Source organism: Triturus cristatus, chromosome 7 (assembly GCF_964204655.1).
Source record: "Triturus cristatus chromosome 7, aTriCri1.1, whole genome shotgun sequence".
NCBI classification, from domain to species: domain Eukaryota; kingdom Metazoa; phylum Chordata; class Amphibia; order Caudata; family Salamandridae; genus Triturus; species Triturus cristatus.
This window is the reverse complement of record NC_140590.1, coordinates 8,101,410-8,125,819: the sequence shown is the minus strand read 5'-3', so window position 1 is coordinate 8,125,819 and position 24,410 is coordinate 8,101,410. Positions and strand designations below refer to the sequence as shown.

Here is a 24,410-nt window from a genome sequence, read left to right as displayed (position 1 = left end):
ATCCAGCGGACGCCCCGCTGGACCCCACACCCCCAGGGACCCAGACCCATGGGAGGATTACCAAAACCCTGACATACCAGATGTGCCTCAGGATGACATCTATCCATCCAGGCCATCTCCCCCGGAGGACTCACTAGGGTTTCACCACTTAGTGCAGCGAGCAGCACACTATCATGGGGTAGAACTACATAGTGAACCAGTTGAGGAAGATTTCTTACTGGATACGTTTGATATTCAGGATAAATCTACAGCCATCTTGCCCATGCTTAAGGGTGTTACCAAACATGCAGCAGAGGTGTTCAGGGACCCAGTCAGGGCCAGGGTCTTAAACCCCAGAATAGAAAAAAAGTACAAGGCAGCCCCCACAGATCCTGCATACATTAAAGGACCTGCTCCTTTAGATTCACTAGTTGTGTCCACAGCTAGAAAGCGGTCCAACTCCCAGTCATCAGGTGAGGCTCCACCGCCAGATAAGGAGTCAAAACTCTTGGATGCGTCTGGTAAACGCACTGCCTCGCAAGCCGCAAACATTTGGCGTATTGCGAATACACAGGGGTGTTGAAATCGCTTAGATTGGGGTGTTGAAATCGCTTAGAAAATTTCTTCCCCTTCTCCCCATCGCCCATAGGAAAACAACAGTGCAGGCCCTGATAGGATCCAGGCTTGATTACGCCAATCTCTTGTATCTGGGCCTTCCGAAGTTTCTCCTCTCGCGCATGCAGATTGTACAGAACTCGGCCGCTCGGGCGATCTTTGGTCTTGGTCATCGCGCCCATGCGACCGGCCTGCTGTAAACTCTTCACTGGCTGCCTATCCAGAGGCGCATTGAATTCAAGACGCTCACACTGGCTTTTAAGACCCTTCAAGGCACGGGCCCTCTCTATCTTAGGAAGAGGATCACTCTCCATATGCCAGCCAGAGCCTTGCGTTCCGCGTCTCTATCTCTCACCACGGTTCCAGCAATCAGGCGCGCCCGTATAGGTGGACGTTCCTTCAAATATCTCGTGCCCCGGGCTTGGAATGCCCTCCCATTATCTCTAAGAAAGAGTGAGAGCTTGATGTCCTTTAGAAAAGAGCTCAAAACTTGGCTATTTTGCCAATAAGTTTCACCCCCCCCTGTTAGAGTTCTGTGGTTTCGGGTCTGACAGCGCCGGGACACTCTGCTTGAGTAGCTGAGCGCTTAACAAAACCCCTTATAACATAACATAACAGGCGCTGCTTGCGCGTTATGACAGAGCACACTACGATGAGCTAGAGGCTCTTATGCAACACCTCCCAGAGAAACACAAACGTAGAGCTCATGAACTAATACAGGAGGGTAAGCTCATTACTAACACCTCCATTAAATGTGTCCTCGACGCAGCGGACACTGCTTCTAGAGCTATAAATACTAGTGTCCTGCTTCGCCGTCATGCCTGGCTCAGGATCTCAGGGTTTAAGCCAGAAGTCCAGGCATCCATACTAAATCACCCCTTTGACCAACAACACCTATTTGGGCCAAAGGTGGACGAAGCATTAGAAAAAATGAAAAAGGACACGGACACAGCAAAGTCTATGGGGGCATTACAATCCCAAACCCCTAGACGCTCCTTTCGGCGTTCGTCCTTTCGTAGCACAGGCAGAGGTTACTCCACTGATAGTGTTTCTACCTCCTACAAGTCCCCTCCTCAAACCACCTTCTCAAAGGGCTACCAAAGAGGTGGATACAGGGGCAACAACAATAAGGGCAGGGGCAAAACCAACACCACCCGTTCTGCCACACCGCCCACACAATGACTTCCCCTCGCTCCCCCCAGACCATCCCACTCCGGTCGGGGGCAGACTACAAAACTTTATTCACACCTGGGAGTCCATAACATCGGACAAATGGGTGACCCAAATTATTCGGTCAGGGTACTGTCTCAAACTAACATCTACCCCACCCAATATTCCACCAAAGCACCGTACAATGTCACAGGAACATTCCACACTGCTCAAACAGGAGGTGATCTCCCTCCTCCAAAAACACGCTATAGAGCAAGTCCCCGTCAATCAGCAACATTTAGGGGTCTACTCTCTGTATTTTCTAATACCAAAGAAAGACGGGACCCTGCGGCCCATTCTGGACCTCCGGCCTCTAAATGCATACATACATTCGGACCATTTCCACATGGTCACCCTCCAACAAGTTCTCCCACTCCTCTGTCAGGGAGACTTTCTCACTACATTGGACTTGAAAGACGCATACTTTCATATTCCAATACACCCTTCTCACAGGAAGTACCTCAGGTTTGTGGTGGACGGTCAGCATTACCAATTCAAGGTTCTCCCCTTCGGGGTCACAACCGCACCACGGGTGTTTACCAAATGCCTAGCGGTAGTAGCAGCACACCTCAGACGCCAACACATTCACGTCTTCCCTTACTTAGACGACTGGCTGATAAAAGCCGCGTCCTACAACCAATGTGTGCAACATACAAACAGCACCATCCAACTGCTCCACCAGCTAGGCTTCACGGTGAACCATCAAAAGTCCCACCTCATACCATCTCTCACAAAGCAATATCTCGGAGCCACTATAGACACCTCCAAGGGTATAGCCTATCCCAATTCAGCCAGAATCGCAAGCATACAAGCCTTGCGCCAAACATTCATTGCTCAGCACTCCCTCCCAGCAAGAGTGTTCATGAAGCTAATAGGGATGATGGCATCTTGCATCTTCATAGTGTCCCATGCAAGACTCCACATGCGTCCACTCCAAGAGTGCCTAGCACGGCAGTGGAACCAGGCCCAGGGACAGCTGACGGATCTGGTGTTGGTGGACGGTCGCACACATCACTCTCTGCAGTGGTGGAACACCACAAACCTTTCCAAAGGGCGGCCGTTCCTGGACCCGGTTCCTCAGGTGATTCTAACAGCGGACGCATCGCTCTCCGGCTGGGGAGCGCACCTCCTACACCTCACAATGCAAGGTCTATGGACGCCACAGCAAAAGTCGCTCCACATCAACCATCTGGAGCTATTGGCGATCTTTCTAGCCCTAAAATCCTTTCAGAAACAAATTTCAGCCAAAGCAGTCCTCATTTGCACAGACAATATTACTGCAATGTATTATATTCAAAAACAGGGGGGGACACACTCTCCCCAGCTCTCCCGCTTAGCCCAGAGCATATGGAGATGGAGATGGGCAATTCCACAAAAAATCTTTCTCCTGGCACAACACGTCCCAGGCATACAAAACACCATGGCAGATCTGCTCAGCAGACAAACGCAACAAATACACGAATGGGAACTGCATCCACAAGTTCTTCGCCCATTCTTCCGCGAGTGGGGGCATCCTCAGATAGACCTCTTCGCCACCCACGAAAACAAAAAATGCCCAAGCTTCGCCGCCAGATACCCATTGTCCAAAGGCAATGTGATATAGATGAACTGGTCAGGCAAATTTGCATATGCCTTTCCACCTCTCCCGCTAATTCCATTAGTGGTCAGGAAGCTACAACAGCACTCCCTCACACTCATTCTGGTAGCCCCAACATGGGCCAGGCAGCCGTGGTACACCACACTATTACAGCTATCAGTGGTACCACATCAAAAACTGCACCTGTCCCCATGCCTCCTAACTCAGAACCATGGAGAAATCAGGCACCCGGACCCAGCTCAGCTCAACCTTGCGATCTGGCTCCTGAAATCTTAGAATTTGGGTACCTTAACCTTCCCCCTGATTGCATGAACATTATCAAGGAAGCCAGACGTCCTACCACTCGAGCATGCTATGCCGCAAAGTGGAAGAGATTTGTTGTTTACTGCCGTAACAATACAATCAACCCTTTAGATGCATCCATACAGCACATCATATGCTATCTGCTCCATCTTCACAGGTGTAACCTGGCATATTCATCCATACGCCTACACCTAGCAGCGATCGCTGCTTATCTACAAAACAGGCAGCATTTATCTCTCTTCAGAGTGCCCGCTATTAAAGCCTTTATGGAAGGCCTTAAAACGAGTAATTCCGCCCAGGGCACCACCTTCCCCTGTATGGAATCTAAATGTAGTTCTTACAAGGCTAATGGGTCCGCCCTTCGAACCAATGCATAAATGTGAGCTACAGTTCCTCACCTGGAAAACAGCTTTCCTCGTAGCTATCACTTCCCTTAGAAGGGTTAGTGAAATACAAGCGTTCACTATACAAGAACCCTTTTTACAGATACATCACAGCAAGGTGATACTTCGTACAAATCCAAAATTTCTGCCCAAGGTCATTTCCCCCTTCCATCTTAATCAATCGGTGGAATTACCGTTCTTTTTCTCGCAACCTCAATCTGTTGCAGAAAGGGCTCTACATACACTTGATGTTAAGAGGGCTTTACTATACTACATACAAAGAACGCAACCTTTCAGGAAGACTAAACAATTGCTTGTCTCCTTCTCTCCACCGCATAAAGGCAACCCCATCTCTAAATCAGGGATAGCTAGGTGGATCGTAAAGTGCATACAAATTTGCTATCACAAGGCAAAAAGAACATTATCTGTTCCACCTAAAGCCCACTCTACAAGAAAGATAGGGGCTTCTATGGCTTTTCTAGGGAACATACCCTTAGATGACATCTGCAAAGCAGCCACATGGTCAACTCCGCACACCTTCACAAAACATTACTGTGTAGACGTGCACTCCAAACAACAAGCTAGTGTGGGCCAGGCTGTACTAAAGACACTATTTCAAACCGCTGCAACGGATACCGGTGGTCGCCGCTAGGGCTGGGTACTGCTATGTAATGTATGCAAAAGTGTACAATCTGCAGCTCATATGCCTCGAACGGAATATGCTACTTACCAGTATGCATCTGTTCTTGGCATGTAGAGCTGCAGATTTGTACACGCCCACCCGCCTCCCCGGCTACCTGTATCCGTTCCAGTCTATCTTATTTAGATACACACACATGGGTTTCTTACTGTTATCACTACGCTCCATCTTTTCCCTGCTGGCGAAAAACAATCTGAGGGTGGAGCCGAAGCCCATGCGCAGTACGGACCGAAGGAGGAGTCACCGAACTCGTGACTTCCAAAGACTGTCCAAGAACAAAAACAAACTGCAAACATCTGGGCCCAACACCAGATGGCGATCTATGCAAAAGTGTACAAATCTGCAGATCTACATGCCAAGAACAGATGCATACTGGTAAGTAGCATATTCCTTCCTCCATAGGATAACATTGACTGTTTTTCTTGAAAAAGTTTTTAAGTGTGGAGTTTGAAAACCTAAAGAAATTCTTTTAAATTGTACTATTTAGCCGAAACGATTTTACTTACCTGTTTACAAGAAATGTCCCAGAGTAGTATCCAGGTATACTACTCGGAGTAAGAAACGTAATCTAAGAAGTAACTTACCTGGTATTTTACTGAAAAGCCCATTCAAGTCTATGTGCTGTATTTACAAAGTATTGCATTTCTCTGCAACCATCCTGTAAGGCAAAACAAAGTGCATATACAATTACAAATCAAACTGTTTACAAACTGCATTACTACTGTAAAGTACTTATCGCTTATCTGTGCCAGGCGTGCTTGGTTCTAGAAAATAAAATAACTAAAAGAATATTTTCATACAAAATCAATTGATCTGAAGTTCAGTCTTTGAGTGTGTGAATTCATTTGCTGACTGAGTGTGTACAACAAATGCTTAACACTGTCCCCTGATACCACTTTACTGCTCGACCACACTACCACAAATAGAGAGTAAGGTTCTATCTAACTTTACCTCTGCCTACCTTTGGGGTTCCACTGGACTCTGTGCACACTATACCTCACTTTGGTATAGTATATAGAGCCAGCTTCCTTCAATAACTCAAGGATTTGCCCAGAGCTCTGTCCAAGCAAAGAAAAGTTACTTGAGGTGGATGGTAGTCCTCACCAAGTAATAATGGCACTATTCCTTACTAGGTCCAGGTAGGGCCCAATCATTTAAACCAGAGCTCAGTCCTTGGTAGCTGTTGCACTGGGAAGGCAGGCCTAACTTAGGAGAAATGTTTAAAGCATTTATGAGAACTAAAACATGATACAAAATATAAATTCCACTCCAATTTATAGAAGCATACAATATTTCAAACAGACACCGAAATGACAAACATCCGATGCAGGGAACAAGAGAGATGATTCTTCAAGGTTTTATGTGTCTCTAGCGCCAAACACAAATCACGAACTCTGGTATCTGGTTGCACTCGACCAGATCAAAGTCAAAGGTTAAGGACGACCACAACGGAGCATGGGTCAGACACAGGGACCAGGTTCATCTCAGTAGAAAGATTAACTTCTGATTTAGTCATTTATCTGAAGAAAAGTCCTTGATAACTAGGTCGCTAGGGGTGTGAGCTGGATCCAAGCGTGACTAGTCTACTGCGGCCAGCTGAAGCACAGGACCTCGGTAGGAGCCTTGGCAGGAAGTTCAAGGCTCTCTACGTCGAAGGAGGCTGAACTAGGAGCAGGTGAAGTCTGAAATCGGTGCACAGCAAGGCGTTCTCGTTGTCAGATTGCTGCTCGACTCTGGTACCGGTGAAGTCCTATGTTCGGACTCTGAAACTTTTCTAGATTTGAAAATTACTTCAGTAGCTGAAGCCAGTAAGTTCAATCGGGTTCGACTGAGGAGCCTCCACAACAGTAGTTGTAGCCTCTGGTTCTTTCTGCAGAAAGGTTGGAAAAAGTTTCTAACTGTCCAGTTTTGCCATTTCTGAGGGGGTAGATTATAGATTATACTCCAACATCAGCCAAGGATCGAGGGTATTTACCATCTCGGGATTAAGGCTTGTGGGGTTTTTGGGCTTATTGCAGCTTTTGGTTTCCTTGTGCTGAACAGGAGGCTAGCCAACAAGCCATAGGTGTCCACTCTTCTGCCCTGGGTACAAGTGTGGAGCAGGCCCAGCCCTTGGCATTTCTCTCCACAGGTTGCTGTCTTTCTCCTGTATTTCACAAGTCCAGAGGTGTTCTAAAGGGAGTACTGGGGGTGCCACTTTTGAACCCAGTGCCAGCCTGCGGGTGGGGTAAATCTCCTGGGAATTCCCTAAGCAATGGGGTAGGTGCTCCTAGAGGTGCCCCTGTCTCCTTTTGCAGCACCTCTTATGTTTTTACGGTAAAGTATCCCACAGTGCCCATCTCTACCTAATTAATACCAATGTGGCAGAATGACCCATTTTTTCATAGCAGCCCATCAGACTTCTTCCAGGTGTCGAAGGAGACTGTGAGAGATCTGCCGTGGTGGCTGCTCAGCTGTGGTTGGACCAGCAGCAGACTCCTCTCCCTACCCCACTTAGAGCTAACACTCGTGACAGATTCATCGTTACTGGGTTAGGGAGGTCATCTGGGAGAGGTGGATATCAAAGGGCTCTGGTTTATGGCGGATGCTCACCTCCCTATCAACTTGGTAGAACTGCAAGTGATTAGCTTGACACTAAAGGTGTTCCTCTTGACCATCAAGGTTGAATGGGTGCAGGTTCCCACTGTCAACACGACAGCCATTTGGTATTGCAACTTGCGGGTGGAGTGGATTCTGTGCAAGGAGGCCCTGCATCTATGTCAGTGGCTGAATGTTCATGGCATCTGCATGACTGCACAGCACTTGGCAGGAGCATAAAAAAACGCCAGGGCGGTCGAACTCTGGTGGCGTTGCGTAGCTGTTCACGCATGGTGGCTGCACTCTGAGGTGGCGCGGGGAGTTTCCGACATTGAGATTCTTGGCTGAGTCTATTTGCCACCATAGAGAACGTGCAGTCTCTATAGTTTTTGCATTGAAGTTCCCAAGGAAGTTCTCTCTCTGAGACACCTTTCGCCTGCACTGGGGGTCAAGAATGCGATCTGCCTTCCCTCTCCTCGCCAGGGTACTGGAATAGATCGAGAGTCTGAGCCCAAGTTGTCTTAGTGGCTCTGGACTGGGTGATGATAATGTGGTTCCCGAACCTTCTGACCATGAGTACTTATCCTCGATTCGGCTGCCACTTCAAGAGGACCTCCTGTTGTAGGACCAGGTCAGAGTCTTGCATCTGAGCCTGCACAACCTACATCTCCGTGCGTGGAGATTGCACGGCAAAAGTCGATGGCTTTCGATCTGCGTTCCGAAGTGGTTGGTGTGATTTTGGCAGCCAGGTGCCCATCCACCAATTGCTCCATGCTGGAAGCTGGGAAAGGTTTGCTGGTTTGGGCTCTTCCTGAGACGTATATCCCCTCAATGCACAGTTATTCTGCCCTATCGGCCTTCTTATGTTTACCTGACCAGCCATCCCACTTCAAGTTACCTTTTGTGATGCCTTTGTTTGAGGGCTGGTCCATATGTTCCTGCCAATTCCATTTCTCATGCTGCAGTAGAATCTTAATTTTGTGCTATCCAACTTGACATGTGCTCTGTTTGACGCTATGCATAGTCGTTCTCTTTGCCTTGTTACCATCAAGACAGCATTCCTCATTACCATAACATTAGCCAGGCGAGTTAGTGAACTCCAGGCATTTTCCATGGATCCCCCATATTCATCTTTCTTCCTGGACAAATTAGCCCTCCATACAAAATCTGCATTCCTACCCCAAGTAATCGTGCCCTTTTACATAGGGTGATCCATCACCTACTGTCTTTCTATGCACTCCCTCATCCCTCCAAGAAGGAAGAACAGATGTGTAACCTTGAACGTAAACAGGCACTTATCTTCTATGTGGACTCAACCAGAGAATGCCAACAGGGTGACCAACTTTTCTTCAGTTTGGATTGTGCCATGCTGGTATGGGCTAGCCAGAACCAGGCCCCAGAAGGCTTGCATACTTATTCCACCAGAGCGAAGTCTTCTACCGCTGTGCTTATGTGCGTTGTGCCAGATCCGGACCTATACTAGGCTGTAACATGAGCATCTCTCCGCACCATCACAAAGCGTTAGTGTCTGGATAGACAGTTCCTGCAGGACAGGCACTTGCAGAACTTCATTGTTTGAGCCATTCCACAGACCCTCCATCAGAGGAGATGTACTGCTTTGGTATCTATTCACAAGGTGAGGGGTTTGTGGTTAGATGTCTTTTTTAGAAGAACAAGTTACTTACCTTTAGGGCCACCTTTTATGGTGGAGACTCTATCTAACTGCAGATTCCTCACCGACACACCCTCTTCTCCGTTCTCTGCAAACAACTCAAATAGCCATTTTAATTAGTTGCCACATATAAAAACATTTGCATACTAACCTATCTGATTTCCTTGGCTCCATTTCCTACCTCTTTGACCAAGATCAGAAAGAAACAGTTGTTGGCACGCAGGGCAGGATGGAGCAACCTCTGAGCCGCAGAATGCCACATATCGATGTAGATCAGTAGCCTCATTTCAACAAATGAAATGCCCAGGTTCAGTGGCCCTAAGTTCTACGGGTTGTTGCGTAGGACTTTATATTCAACAGACAAGGTATGCAGTGCAGTATCAGTGCGATCTGTTTGACCGATAAGTGTAGGAAGGTGCAATCTGACTGGATGGTTACCCCACTTTTTGCCTGTTGTTTTGCTGGTATTCGACTTAGACTTAGACTGGGGTCCTGATTAGCAGGATCCCAGCTAGACTATCTGCTTTCTCCCTAAATTGGTTGTGCATGTACTTTAGGAACACTTCAGATTGGATTCTGGGGTACCCTTATAAGTCCCTAGTCTATGGTATACTATGTACCCAGGGCATAGGTACCCCAGAGGCCTCTCAGGGGCTGCAGCATGTATTATGCCACCCCTGGGAAGCTTTCTAAAATGACACCACAGGTCTGCTACAGCAGCCTGTGTACAGTGGTGCATGCACCCCTTACCCTTACTAGTTACCCCTATGGCAGGCCTTATTAATCCTGAAGCCAGGGTGCTCGGTTTTATGTGAGAGGGTGCCCATGCATGAGCAGAGCCCCTCTGCAGCTTTTGGAACCTTCATTCCGGGGTTGTTTGTGATGCAGCCAACCTTATACTCATAAGTGCATTATAACCTCGCGGTAAATGCTAACTTTAAAACGGCTGCATGGAAACATGTTGTGTTTGGTGTCAAACACCTTGGAATCATACCTCCACACCAGTGACTGGTGTCGGAGGTATGATTCCCCCCTACTAGAGGGAAAAATATGACCACACTGGTACACCCGGTACCAGCTTTACAGACCCTGGCATCACAAAGTAGATGCTGCCAGCCACAGACACGAGTCTGCCCTCCTGCTGCTAGATGAAACTCCGGCAGGGGACGGCTGGACAATAGGTTTCCTGTCACAGGGAGGTGTGACCACCTCCCAGACAGACTTTAGTGTATTGGGGCTAGGTGGGTGCACTCAGATTACTTTGATGTCTGCACTGGGGGCACATTTGGTGTCCCTGTGCATAGTCCAGCTCAAACCGGTTGCAGGAGCTATCCGCTCCTGCTCTGGCGCGAAACTGGACAAAGAACATGGGTGTAGTCACCCCTCTGTCCTGACCCTCCCATAGATGGGTCCACAGAGTTTGTCTCACTCCTTCCTTGGGTATAAAGTAGGAACCCCTGGCTACAGGACTGGAGATTTACCTGGACGAAACACTGCTATGAAAACCAAGTACTTCAACTATCTACACTACGTTGGATGACCGAAGAATCTCCCTTTGAGTAAAAGAGTTACTCCCCTGCAAGGCAGGCACCAAAGACGCATCTGACTGGTTTGCATCTACGCAGCTCCTGACGGGCTCCGAAGACTTTGCAACACAGGAGGTGGGTTCCCAAGCTTCCTCGAGGCCGACCAGTGCTCTCAGCAAACCTCGTGAGGACCGTGCACATTTGCAGCAGCATATGCTTTTTGGTGATCCCTGAGGCTGTGCTTTGGGCTACTTGTAGTCCAGACCCCGAGCAGTGATTCCACCGAAGATTACTGGCCTACACTCCCTGAGAAGGGTACTTTAACTTTCTGCGGGCTTTCCTGGTTGCTCCAGACGTGCCCTGGCTCTCCATCGCTTGGGGAGTCCATAGGACCTTGCTGGTCCACACTAAAGCATCTTTTTTCTGACCGCGTGGGTTGCAGTTGCCAAGGCTTGTTGGTCTCCAATCCGGACACTGACCCCCCCCCAGCACTCGACATCCTTCGTGGGACAGCTCGCCAGCGGCCTTTGGTCGTCGTCGATGTCTCCTGGTCCCCGTGGCTGCAGAGTCAAGCTTCACCTCTTTGCACCTGAAACACCTGACATCGGTGGGCATTCGTCTACCGAGCCCCTGGTCACTGGCACGTGACCCAGACTCTGTCCCCTCTGCTTTCAGGTTCTTCTCAGCTCCGATCCAGGCTTGGATCACACCAGACACTTTTCCTCTTCACGGCAGCAGCACTTTGCAGCATCACGCCATTGAAAACGACAGAGATTCCTGACACCATTTGACATCTATGCACCCGGCTTCCCTGGGTTAGGTAACACGAGTACTCCGGTGTTCACATGGGTGCTGGCCTTAGAACATTCAAAGTCTGAAAGGGTTTGCTCAAAGTGCTCTCGTAAGTGTCCTTAAACTCTAAAATTCCATCCGCGACTTTCCCATAGGATTGTACGGAGCCCGCGGCTGTGTTCTCACACTGCACGCGTCCCCTGTGGGTCCCCTGTGTCACTACCTTGGGTGGTTCCTTGGGGTCCCAACGATTCTACGTGCTCTAGGCACTGTGTCTAGTCAAGTCGTGGTTGTTATACCACTTTATTAATATGTGGTTTGGTCTCCCCCTGGGGCCCACTCTTTATTGTGCTATTTACTGTCGTTCTAGTGTATTAATATTGTGTGCCTTATTCTCTAATCTCATAAAGAGGTTAGTAGAGTGTTTAGTAATAAATGCATATATTTTTTATTATCTACTGGCGGTCGCCAGTAGATAGTTATAGTTAGTGTATATATATATATATATATATATATATATATCAAAATCAAACACCACACAAGTTGCCTGCTGAGGAAGACATCGCACCACTGGTAAGTAGATTGCCAAATTCGTTTATTCAGAGAGAGCTGCAGCCTGTAGATAACTCTATTCACAAATCAAAGGTCCAACCCGACGCGTTTCGTAATTCACTTCATCAGGGGCATTGGACTCGAGTGAAGCAGCAGAGCAGTTTTGGCGGCAACTCCTGTCTTTCAAATACACTGCCTCAGTGGGCGTGGCCCTCACACGAAGGCTTGCTGGTACTTGTGGTGCCGCTGTACTTCTCAAGTGAGTTGCCTGCTGCTGACTCGAAAAATGTAAAATATATATCCCGCTCCTGTGCACCGATGAACGAGTCACTCCGCGGGCGGGTGCTGAAATGCGGCGATGCTCCGCATAAAATGTCTGCTCCACAATTCCCTCAGTTTGTCGAAGGAAAAACAGCACTTGCGGGACCTTTTCACAGCAGTGATTTATTCTTAGCCAAACAGACGCATTTCGGAAACATTGACAAAGGATTTTTTCCGAAACGCGTCTGTTTGGCTAAGAATAAATCACTGCTGTAAAAAGGTCCCGCGAGTGCTGACTTAGCCTGAAGGCTGCTCTCCAAAGCTACCACTAGGATAGCTTTCACTAAAGGTTGTCTATAACCTATTCAACAGTAAGGGTGGTGTGGACTGGTACAAGGTGCCCACGTTAATTAGTGGACAGCATATACCAGGCCAACTTCTCACAATAAGGAACGCACAAAATCAGTGGCTTTGCTTTAACAGTTGAGGTGACCCGGAGCATCAGGGCTTCAGCTCCACAAATGAGGGAAGCAGTGCAGCATCACTGACCCCAGTTCGATGGAAGAGGTTCGTAGTGCAGCATCACTGACCCCAGTTCAATGGAAGAGGATCGTAGTAAAGCATCACTGACCTCAGTTCAATGGAAGAGGTTCGTAGTGCAGCATCACTGACCCCAGTTCAATGGAAGAGGTTCGTAGTGCAGCATCCCTGACCTCAGTTCAATGGAAGAGGTTCCCAGTGCAGCATCACTGACCTCAGTTCAATGGAAGAGGTTCGTAGTGCGTAGTGCAGCATCACTGACCTCAGTTCAATGGAAGAGGTTCCCAGTGCAGCATCACTGACCTCAGTTCAATGGAAGAGGTTCGTAGTGCAGCATCACTGGCCTCAGTTCAATAGAAGAGGTTCGTAGTGCAGCATCACTGACCCCAGTTCAATGGAAGAGGTTCGTAGTGCAGCATCACTGACCTCAGTTCAATAGAAGAGGTTCGTTGTGCAGCATCCCTGACCTCAGTTCAATGGAAGAGGTTCGTAGTGCGTAGTGCAGCATCACTGACCTCAGTTCAATGAAAGAGGTTCGTAGTGCAGCATCACTGACCTCAGTTCAATGGAAGAGGTTTTTAGTGCGTAGTGCAGCATCACTGACCTCAGTTCAATGGAAGAGGATCGTAGTAAAGCATCACCGACCTCAGTTCAATAGAAGAGGTTCGTAGTGCAGCATCACTGACCTCAGTTCAATGGAAGAGGTTTGTAGTGCAGCATCACTGACCTTAGTTCAATGGAAGAGGTTCCCAGTGCAGCATCACTGACCTCAGTTCAATGAAAGAGGTTCCCAGTGCAGCATTACTGACCTCAGTTCAATGGAAGAGGTTCCCAGTGCAGCATCACTGACCTCAGTTCAATGGAAGAGGTTCCCATTGCAGCATCACTGACCTCAGTTCAATGGAAGAGGTTCGTAGTGCGTAGTGCAGCATCACTGACCTCAGTTCAATGGAAGAGGTTCGTAGTGCAGCATCACTGACCTCAGTTCAATGGAAGAGGTTCGTAGTGCAGCATCACTGACCTCAGTTCAATGGAAGAGGTTCCCAGTGCAGCATCACTGACCTCAGTTCAATGGAAGAGGTTCATAGTGCAGCATCACTGACCTCAGTTCAATGGAAGAGGTTCGTAGTGCATAGTGCAGCATCACTGACCTCAGTTAAATGGAAGAGGTTCGTAGTGCAGCATCACTGACCTCAGTTCAATGGAAGAGGTTCGTAGTGCGTAGTGCAGCATCACTGACCTCAGTTCAATGGAAGAGGTTCGTAGTGCAGCATCACTGACCTCAGTTCAATGGAAGAGGTTCGTAGTGCAGCATCACTGACCTCAGTTCAATGGAAGAGGATCGTAGTAAAGCATCACCGACCTCAGTTCAATAGAAGAGGTTCGTAGTGCAGCATCACTGACCTCAGTTCAATGGAAGAGGTTTGTAGTGCAGCATCACTGACCTTAGTTCAATGGAAGAGGTTCGTAGTGCAGCATCACTGACCTCAGTTCAATGGAAGAGGTTCGTAGTGCAGCATCACTGACCTTAGTTCAATAGAAGAGGTTCGTAGTGCAGCATCACTGACCCCGGTTCAATAGAAGAGGTTCGTAGTGCAGCATCACTGACCCCAGTTCAATAGAAGAGGTTCATAGTGCAGCATCACTGACCTTAGTTCAATGGAAGAGGTTCGTAGTGCAGCATCACTGGCCTCCTTTCAAAAGATGTAGTATTCATCGCAGCATCACTGACCCCAGTTCAATGGAAGAGGTTCGTAGTGCAGCATCACTAACCTCAGTTCAATGCAAGAGGTTCGTAGTGCAGCATCACTGACCTCAGTTCAATGGAAGAGGTTCATAGTGCAGCATCACTGACCTCAGTTCAATGGAAGAGGTTCGTAGTGCATAGTGCAGCATCACTGACCTCAGTTAAATGGAAGAGGTTCGTAGTGCAGCATCACTGACCTCAGTTCAATGGAAGAGGTTCGTAGTGCGTAGTGCAGCATCACTGACCTCAGTTCAATGGAAGAGGTTCGTAGTGCAGCATCACTGACCTCAGTTCAATGGAAGAGGTTCGTAGTGCAGCATCACTGACCTCAGTTCAATGGAAGAGGATCGTAGTAAAGCATCACCGACCTCAGTTCAATAGAAGAGGTTCGTAGTGCAGCATCACTGACCTCAGTTCAATGGAAGAGGTTTGTAGTGCAGCATCACTGACCTTAGTTCAATGGAAGAGGTTCGTAGTGCAGCATCACTGACCTCAGTTCAATGGAAGAGGTTCGTAGTGCAGCATCACTGACCTTAGTTCAATAGAAGAGGTTCGTAGTGCAGCATCACTGACCCCGGTTCAATAGAAGAGGTTCGTAGTGCAGCATCACTGACCCCAGTTCAATAGAAGAGGTTCATAGTGCAGCATCACTGACCTTAGTTCAATGGAAGAGGTTCGTAGTGCAGCATCACTGGCCTCCTTTCAAAAGATGTAGTATTCATCGCAGCATCACTGACCCCAGTTCAATGGAAGAGGTTCGTAGTGCAGCATCACTAACCTCAGTTCAATGCAAGAGGTTCGTAGTGCAGCATCACTGGCCTCAGTCCACCAGATGCAGTATGCAGTGCAGCATCACTGGCCTCCTTTCAAAAGATGTAGTATTCATCGCAGCGTCACTGGCCTCATTTCGGTAGAAGAGGTTCTTAGTGCAGTATTAGTGGTCCTCAGTTCTGCATTCGAGGTACAAAATACAATATCAGTGGTGGCTGTTATACAGACTTGGTGCACAGTGCAGTAACTATGACGTCTGTTTGATGAACAACGTGCTCAGTGCAGTATCATGAACCTCCTTTCAGCAATCAGTGCTCCTGACTTCTACACTGGGGGTTTCACAGTGCAGTACATGTGGTGTCTGTTTAACAGGCAAGGTGTGCAGTGCAGCATCACTAGCCCCAGTTCAGCAGTCATTGTATGTGTGCAACAGAGTAGGTGTTTGGTACAGAATTAGTGGCCTTAATTCAACAGACTAGGTGCTGTGTGCTGCATGGGTAGTCTGTTTCACAGACTAGGTGTTCACTGCATCATTAGTTCCTTCTGCTCTTCAGGACAGGTAGGCAGTGCCGCTTAATTGGCCTCAGTTGTACAGACTAGGTGTGCAGTGCTTCATAAGTGTCATTAGACTGCAGGTTAGATATACAGTGCTACATCATTATCCTCTGTTCTGCAGGCAAGGTATGCAGTGCAGCATCAGCTGTCCGTACGAGATAAGCAGTGCAGCATCAGTGGTCCTCAGTTCATCAGACGAGATGCGCAGTGCAGCATCAGTGGTCCTCAGTTCATCAGACGAGATGCGAGATGCGCAGTGCAGCATCAGTGGTCCTCAGTTCATCAGACGAGATGCGCAGTGCAGTGCAGCATCAGTGGTCCTCAGTTCATCAGACGAGGTGTGCAGTGCAGCATCGGTGGTCCTCAGTTCATCAGACGAGGTGTGCAGCGCAGCATCGGTGGTCCTCAGTTCATCAGACGAGGTGTGCAGCGCAGCATCGGTGGTCCTCAGTTCATTAGACAAGGTGTGCAGTGCAGCACCACTAGCCTCCGTTCAACACACAAGATGAAAGAAAGGTCTTAAGCACAGAGTCTTCATCCATTCTAGTCACTCCAAGGAAGCATGCAGGTTCTGGTTGTGTAGCTGTCCATAATAGGAAGCTTCATCTCATGACCAGTTCCTTTTTAGTACAATGTGAAGAGTTGAAAGATGAAAAGAAAAAAAATATCTTGACAAACGTTGTCTGGAGAGGCTTAACCCATATGTTTTTGTGAAATCTTCATGCAGACTGTCTTGCCTAGCAGATGTATGACCCTTTTCCCAAGTGGCTGCTCTGCACATTTCTCTTGAAGGATCTTCATGAGGCTATTGGTGCCTCACCTCTGGTGCACGGGCTCCAGCACAGGTTATCGGCGCCTTATCTCTGTTGCACGGGCTCCAGCCCAGGCTATCGGCGCCTTACCTCTGGTGCACGGGCTCCAGCACAGGCTATCGGCGCCTTACCTCTGGTGCACGGGCTCCAGGCAGGGAAGGGCCTGTTGGTTTCTGAAGGCATAGGGTAGTGTGTGAGGCTTTCCAGCAGGCCATGGGCTGCTCGGATTTAGGTAACCAGTGGAGATAGCTGCATAGTCAACAAAGTTGTTGGAATTCCCTAATCCTATGTAATCTTGTGAAGTTACAACTGTTTCTCTGTTCACAACCAACAGAGATGCATCTGGTTTAGAGAAACAATACAAAATGAATGAAAGAGTTCAGACTTGCATATAAGCCAAACAATCTTTGAAAGGCTTTAGAAAATAGCTAAGATTTGTTTTGATGGAAATATCCCACACCAAAGAAATATGAACAGTTATCATGAACTTCTGCATTGATTGCACTGCACAAAGGGGTGGGGGGAGTTGTGTAGAGTCCATCCATCCATCCATCCATCCAGCATTGATACCTGTGGCACTTTACCCGAACGGGTCCACTCTGCACTGTGCTGAATAGGGCGCGGAGGGTAATGCTGGCTCTGTGGGAAGAGCAGGTATGAACCTGACTGAGTATCAATGCATCTGTACAGGCTCACAATCAAGCGTTCATCTCTCCGTGGCACGCTCTGAATCTTCCATTGGGGGTGCCCTAGAAGAAGGGGACCAGAGGGATCTCTCCTGAACGAAGGGAGGTGCTCGACTCTCCAGAGCTCTTGCCAGTTTCCTCTTGCCTATAGTCTGTGTAACTTAAGTGCTGGCTTCCCAAATTATTATTCACACTGCACATCTTTCCTTATTTTGGGAGAGAAGTCTTCTTAGCACATTGAGATGCCACCGTTCGCTTGATGCATGTACCAGCCTGCCAGTCTCTGTTCCGGTCTCTTACCACTCTCTTCATCCACAGATTCTTCTTTAAGGTCTTCTTTCACCTAAACGCTCCTGTAGTGATGGCGGTTCCGGGCCTCTTCTCAGTGGTGCTTATGTTCCCTCTCTTGTCTCCTTCAGCTGCAGGTCGGCGTTGAGTTTGAAGCCAGCACACGGATGCAGGACACAAGTGTCTCGTTTGGGTACCAACTGGATCTACCAAAGGCCAACTTGCTCTTTAAAGGTAAACCTTACGACTACAACCCCCTCTTGTCCCCCCGCACCCATTCTACTCTTCTGGGTGAATGGCACTATATTAGACTGATCAAGCAGGAGGCACTATACTATTGAGATTGGTGTCCAGAAGAGGTACTGCAGTGCTGGGGATTAGAACATGCAAGTACACAACTTAATTTACCCCAAGATATCACACAGGGGCTCTGTTTCTCAGTTTGTAGAGTGCTGTGTCCACGGTGGCTCTGCTTCTGTGTTTGTAGAGCACTGTATCCACGGGGGCTCTGTTTCTCAGTTTGTAGAGTGCTGTATCCACGGGGGCTCTCCTTCTCTGTTTGTAGAGCTCTGTATCCACGGTGGCTCTGCTTCTGTGTTTGTAGAGTGCTGTATCCACGGGGGCTCTGCTTCTCTGTTTGTAGAGCTCTGTATCCACGGTGGCTCTGCTTCTGTGTTTGTAGAGTGCTGTATCCACGGGGGCTCTGTTTCTATGCTTGTAGCACGCTGTATCCACGGGGCTCTGTTTCTCAGTTTGTAGAGTGCTGTATCCACGGGGGCTCTCCTTCTCTTGTTTGTAGAGCTCTGTATCCACGGGGGCTCTGCTTCTGTGTTTGTAGAGCGCTGTATCCACGGGGGCTCTGTTTCTATGCTTGTAGCACGCTGTATCCACGGGGCTCTGTTTCTCAGTTTGTAGAGTGCTGTATCCACGGGGGCTCTCCTTCTCTTGTTTGTAGAGCTCTGTATCCACGGGGGCTCTGCTTCTGTGTTTGTAGAGCGCTGTATCCACGGGGGCTCTGTTTCTATGCTTGTAGCACGCTGTATCCACGGGGCTCTGTTTCTCTGTAGCGCGCTGTATCCATGGGGTCTCTGTAGCAGGCTGTATCCACGGGGGCTCTGTTTCTCTGTTTGTACAGTGCTGTGTCCACGGGGTCTCTGTGTCTGTTTGTACAGTGCTTATCCGCTGGGGCTCTGTTTCTGTTTGTAGAGCGCTGTATCCACAGGGGCTCTGTTTGTAGAGCGCTGCATCCACGGGGGCTCTGTTTCTCTGTACGTAGAGCGCTGTATGCACAGGGCTGTGTTTCTCTCTCTGTACAGCACTGTATCCACGGGGGCTCTGTTTGTAGAGCGCTGTATCCATGGGGGCTCTGTATCCACAGGGGCTCTGTTTGTTGAGCGCTGTATCCACGGGGGCTCTGTTTGTAGAGCGCTGTATCCACGGGGGCTCTGCTTCTCTGTTTGTAGAGCGCTGTATCCATGGGTGCTCTGTTTCTCTGTACGTAGGGCACTGTATGCACAGGGGCGCTGTTTCTCTGTACATAGGGCACTGTATCCACGGGGGCTCTGTTTGGAGAGCGTTGTATCGGGGCTGTTTGTTGGAAGAGTGCTGTGTCCACGGGGCTCTATTTCCATAGGGGATTGTACAGTAATATTGGGACCCTACGGGGTTTCACTGACACCCTCCAGGGACAACATGTTACCACTGATCCTCTAGATGATGCTGCACTATTGGAACTAGTGTGCAAAGAAGGTACTGCAGTAATGAGGACCGGTACCTACAAGGGACACCTTATACTAACGATGGATATTGTTAGAGTGGATGGATGCCCAGAGGAGCATCTCCTGTCGTGGACATTTACCCACAAAAGCTACCGCAGTATTGGCTGATCTTACATCAATCAGTCAATCAATCAGGATTTTTAAAGCACGGGTAATCACCCGGTAGGGTATCCAAGCGCATGGGGTCAGGGGCGTCTGCGGCAGGGAGGTGCTGGCCTCTGGGGTAGGGAGGCGCTGGCGTCTGGGGTAGGGAGGCGCTGGCTTCTGGGGTAGGGAGGCGCTGGCTTCTGCGGTAGGGAGGCGCTGGCGTCTGGGGCAGGGAGGCGCTGGCAGGCTTTGGCGGCTGGGGCTTGGATGCTTTAGCGGCTGGGGCTTGGAGGCTTTGGCGGCTGGGGCTTGGAGGCTTTGGCAGCAGCTGGGGCCAGGGAGGCTGCGTCTGGGGCCAGGGAGGCTTTGGCAGCGTTTGGGGCCAGGGAGGCTTTGGCAGCGTTTGGGGCCAGGGAGGCTTTGGCAGCGTTTGGGGCCAGGGAGGCTTTGGCAGCGTCTGGGGCCAGGGAGGCTTTGGCAGCGTCTGGGGCCAGGGAGGCTTTGGCAGCGTCTGGGGCCAGGGAGGCTTTGGCAGAGTCTGGGGCCAGGGAGGCTTTGGCAGCGTCTGGGGCCAGGGAGGCTTTGGCAGCGTCTGGGGCCAGGGAGGCTTTGGCAGCGTCTGGGGCCAGGGAGGCTTTGGCAGCGTCTGGGGCCAGGGAGGCTTTGGCAGCGTCTGGGGCCAGGGAGGCTTTGGCAGCGTCTGGGGCCAGGGAGGCTCCGGCAGCGTCTGGGGCCAGGGAGGCTCCGGCAGCGTCTGGGGCCAGGGGGGCTTTGGCAGCGTCTGGGGGGCTTTGGCAGCGTCTGGGGCCAGGGGGGCTTTGGCAGCGTCTGGGGCCAGGGGGGCTTTGGCAGCGTCTGGGGGGCCAGGGGGGCTTTGGCAGCGTCTGGGGCCAGGGGGGCTTTGGCAGCGTCTGGGGCCAGGGAGGCTTTGGCAGCGTCTGGGGCCAGGGAGGCTCTGGCAGCGTCTGGGGCCAGGGAGGCTGTGGCAGCGTCTGGGGCCAGGGAGGCTCTGGCAGCGTCTGGGGCCAGGGAGGCTCTGGGGCCAGGGAGGCTCTGGCAGCGTCTGGGGCCAGGGAGGCTCTGGGGCCAGGGAGGCTCTGGCAGCGTCTGGGGCCAGGGAGGCTCTGGCAGCGTCTGGGGCCAGGGAGGCTCTGGCAGCGTCTGGGGCCAGGGAGGCTCTGGCAGCGTCTGGGGCCAGGGAGGCTCTGGCAGCGTCTGGGGCCAGGGAGGCTCTGGCAGCGTCTGGGGCCAGGGAGGCTCTGGCAGCGTCTGGGGCCAGGGAGGCTCTGGCAGCGTCTGGGGCCAGGGAGGCTCTGGCAGCGTCTGGGGCCAGGGAGGCTCTGGCAGCGTCTGGGGCCAGGGAGGCTCTGGCAGCGTCTGGGGCCAGGGAGGCTCTGGCAGCGTCTGGGGCCAGGGAGGCTCTGGCAGCGTCTGGGGCCAGGGAGGCGCTGGCAGCGTCTGGGGCCAGGGAGGCTCTGGCAGCGTCTGGGGCCAGGGAGGCGCTGGCAGCGTCTGGGGCCAGGGAGGCGCTGGCAGCGTCTGGGGCCAGGGAGGCGCTGGCAGCGTCTGGGGCCAGGGAGGCGCTGGCAGCGTCTGGGGCCAGGGAGGCGCTGGCAGCGTCTGGGGGGCTTTGGCAGCGTCTGGGGGGCTTTGGCAGCGTCTGGGGCCAGGGAGGCTTTGGCAGCGTCTGGGTCCAGGGAGGCTTTGGCAGCGTCTGGGTCCAGGGAGGCTTTGGCAGCGTCTGGGGGGCCAGGGGGGCTTTGGCAGCGTCTGGGGGGCCAGGGGGGCTTTGGCAGCGTCTGGGGGGCCAGGGGGGCTTTGGCAGCGTCTGGGGGGCCAGGGGGGCTTTGGCAGCGTCTGGGGGGCCAGGGGGGCTTTGGCAGCGTCTGGGGGGCCAGGGGGGCTTTGGCAGCGTCTGGGGGGCCAGGGGGGCTTTGGCAGCGTCAGGGGGGCTTTGGCAGCGTCTGGGGGGCCAGGGGGGCTTTGGCAGCGTCTGGGGGGCCAGGGGGGCTTTGGCAGCGTCTGGGGGGCCAGGGAGGCTTTGGCAGCGTCTGGGGCCAGGGAGGCTTTGGCAGCGTCTGGGGCCAGGGAGGCTTTGGCAGCGTCTGGGGCCAGGGAGGCTTTGGCAGCGTCTGGGGCCAGGGAGGCTTTGGCAGCGTCTGGGGCCAGGGGGGCTTTGGCAGCGTCTGGGGCCAGGGAGGCTTTGGCAGCGTCTGGGGCCAGGGAGGCTTTGGCAGCGTCTGGGGCCAGGGAGGCTCTGGCAGCGTCTGGGGCCAGGGAGGCGCTGGCAACATCTGGGGCCAGGCGACTTTGGCGCCTAGGGCAGGGAGGCTTTGGTGTCTGGGGCAGGGAGGCACTGGCTGCACTATTTGCTGCAGTCCTGGACTTTTCCCCACCGTACGCATCACAGTCTAAAACCAGTTATTCTCAGGGTGCTGTAGTAGAGGCCTGTTACTCTGTGTGCTGTAGTAGAGGCCTGTTACTCTCATGGTGCTGGCTGTAGTAGTAGCTGTAGTAGAGGCCTGTTACTCTCAGGGTGCTGTAGCAGATGCTGGTTACTCTCAGGGTGCTGTAGTAGAGGCCCGTTACTCTCGGGGCGCTGTAGTAGAGGCCGGTTACTCTCGGGGCGCTGTAGTAGAGGCCGGTTACTCTCGGGGCGCTGTAGTAGAGGCCGGTTACTCTCGGGGCGCTGTAGTAGAGGCCGGTTACTCTCGGGGCACTGTAGTGGAGGCCGTTTACTCTCGGGGCACTGTAGTGGAGGCCGTTTACTCTCGGGGCGCTGTAGTGGAGGCCGGTTACTCTCAGGAGCGCTGTAGTAGAGTCTGGTTACTCAGGGCGCTGTAGTAGAGGCCGGTTACTCTCAGGGGTTCTGTAGTAGTGGCCGGTTACACTCACAGCGCTGTAGTAGAGGCCGGTTACTCTCAGGGGTTCTGTAGTAGTGGCCTGTTACACTCACAGCGCTGTAGTAGAGGCCGGTTACACTCACAGCGCTGTAGTAGAGGCCGGTTACTCTCAGGGGTTCTGTAGTAGTGACCGGTTACTCTCAGGGCGCTATAGTAGAGGCCGGTTACTCTCAGGGCGCTGTAGATAGTGGCCGGTTACACTCAGGGGCGCTGTACTATAGGCCGGTTACTTTTAGGGGTTCTGTAGTAGTGACTGGTTACCCTCATGGGTTCTGTAGTAGAGGCCGGTTACACTCAGGGGTTCTGTAATAGAGGCTGGTTACTCTCAGGGGTGCTGTACTAGAGGCCGGTTACCCTCAGGGGTGCTGTAGTAGATGCCGGTTTTGGCGCTGTAGTAGATGCCGGTTACTCTCAGCGCTGTAGTAGATGCCGGTTACTCTCAGCGCTGTAGTAGATGCCGGTTACTCTCAGCGCTGTAGTAGATGCCGGTTACTCTCAGCGCTGTAGTAGATGCCGGTTACTCTCGGGGCGCTGTAGTGGAGGCCGGTTACTCTCGGGGCGCTGTAGTGGAGGCCGGTTACTCTCGGGGCGCTGTAGTGGAGGCCGGTTACTCTCGGGGCGCTGTAGTGGAGGCCGGTTAATCTCGGGCGCTGTAGTGGAAGCCGGTTACTCTCAGGGGTTCTGTAGTAGTGGCCGGTTACTCTCAGGGCGCTATAGTAGAGGCCGGTTACTCTCAGTGGCTCTGTAGTAGAGGCCGGTTACTCTCAGGGGCTCTGTAGTAGAGTCCAGTTACTCTCATGGCGGTGTAGTAGAGGGCAGTTACTCTCAGGGCGCTGTAGTAGAGGCTGGTTACTCAGGGCGCTGTAGTAGAGGCTGGTTACTCAGGGCGCTGTAGTAGAGACCGGTTACTCAGGGGTGCTGTGGTAAAGGCCAGTTACTCTTAAGGGGGTTGTAGTAGAGGCTGGTTACTCTCGGGGGTGCTGTAGTAGAGGCCAGTTACTCTCAGGGTGCTGTAGCAGATGCCGGTTACTCTCAGGGGTGCTCTAGTAGAGGCCGGTTACTCTCAGGCGTGCTGTAGTAGAGGCTGGTTACTCAGGCGTCCTGTAGTAGAGTCCGGTTACTCAGGCGTCCTGTAGTAGAGGCCGGTTACTCAGGTATGCTGTAGTAGAGGCCGGTTACTCTCAGGGGTGCTGTAGTAGAGGCCGGTTACTCTCAGGGGTGCTGAAGTAGAGGCTGGTTACTCTCAGGGGTTCTGTAGTAGAGGCCGGTTACTCTCAGTGCTGTTTAGTAGAGGCCGTTTACTCTCAGGGGTTCTATTGTAGAGGCCGGTTACTCTCAGGCGTGCTGTAGCAGAGGCCGGTTACTCTCAGGGGCGCTGTAGTAGAGGCCGGTTACTCTCAGGGGCGCTGTAGTAGAGGCCGGATACTCTCAGGGGCGCTGTAGTAGAGGCCGGATACTCTCGGGCGCTGTAGTAGAGGCCGGTTACTCTCAGGGGCGCTGTAGTAGAGGCCGGTTACTCTCAGGGGCGCTGTAGTAGAGGGGGCACTGTAGTAGAGGCCGGTTACACTCAGGGGCGCTGTAGTAGAGGCTGGTTACTCTCAGGGGCGCTGTAGTTGAGGCCGGTTACTCTCGGGCGCTGTAGTTGAGGCCGGTTACTCTCAGGGGCGCTGTAGTAGAGGCCGGTTACTCTCAGGGGCGCTGTAGTAGAGGCCGGTTACTCTTGGCGCTGTAGTTGAGGTTGGTTACTCTCAGGGGGGCTGTAGTAGATGGTTAGGTTTGTTGAAACTGCAATTGTGCTGCACAGTACACAACAATTGCAGTTTCAACAAGCCTAAGCTTCACCTGTCAGTCAATTGCGGTATATGGTGCTAAAATCCATATATTCAGAGCTCTTTTATACAGATTTTTTTCTCTTTTCAAGTGAAGGGAAACGAAAACATGCTATTGATTGGGATACTGAATTGAACTAAATAGTGAGCAAGTGGCAGAAACGTCTCACAAGAGAATGTGAGAATGCCCTGAAGACTAGATATGGAAGACACAGAGAATCTGTGACTGCCACTTTTTAAAATACACA

The 24,410-nt window shown here is 51.4% G+C and overlaps 1 protein-coding gene across 1 annotated transcript in view; it reads left to right on the top strand.

The window, feature by feature from the left end:
- The window catches only part of TOMM40 (translocase of outer mitochondrial membrane 40), a 306,671-nt gene that overhangs the window by 259,914 nt on the left and 22,347 nt on the right, over positions 1 to 24,410 (top strand). The window contains exon 9 of the mRNA XM_085615475.1: positions 17,697 to 17,799. Within this exon, the coding sequence (XP_085471601.1) occupies positions 17,697 to 17,799 (103 nt within the window). The remainder of the gene's footprint in view (positions 1 to 17,696; positions 17,800 to 24,410) is intronic.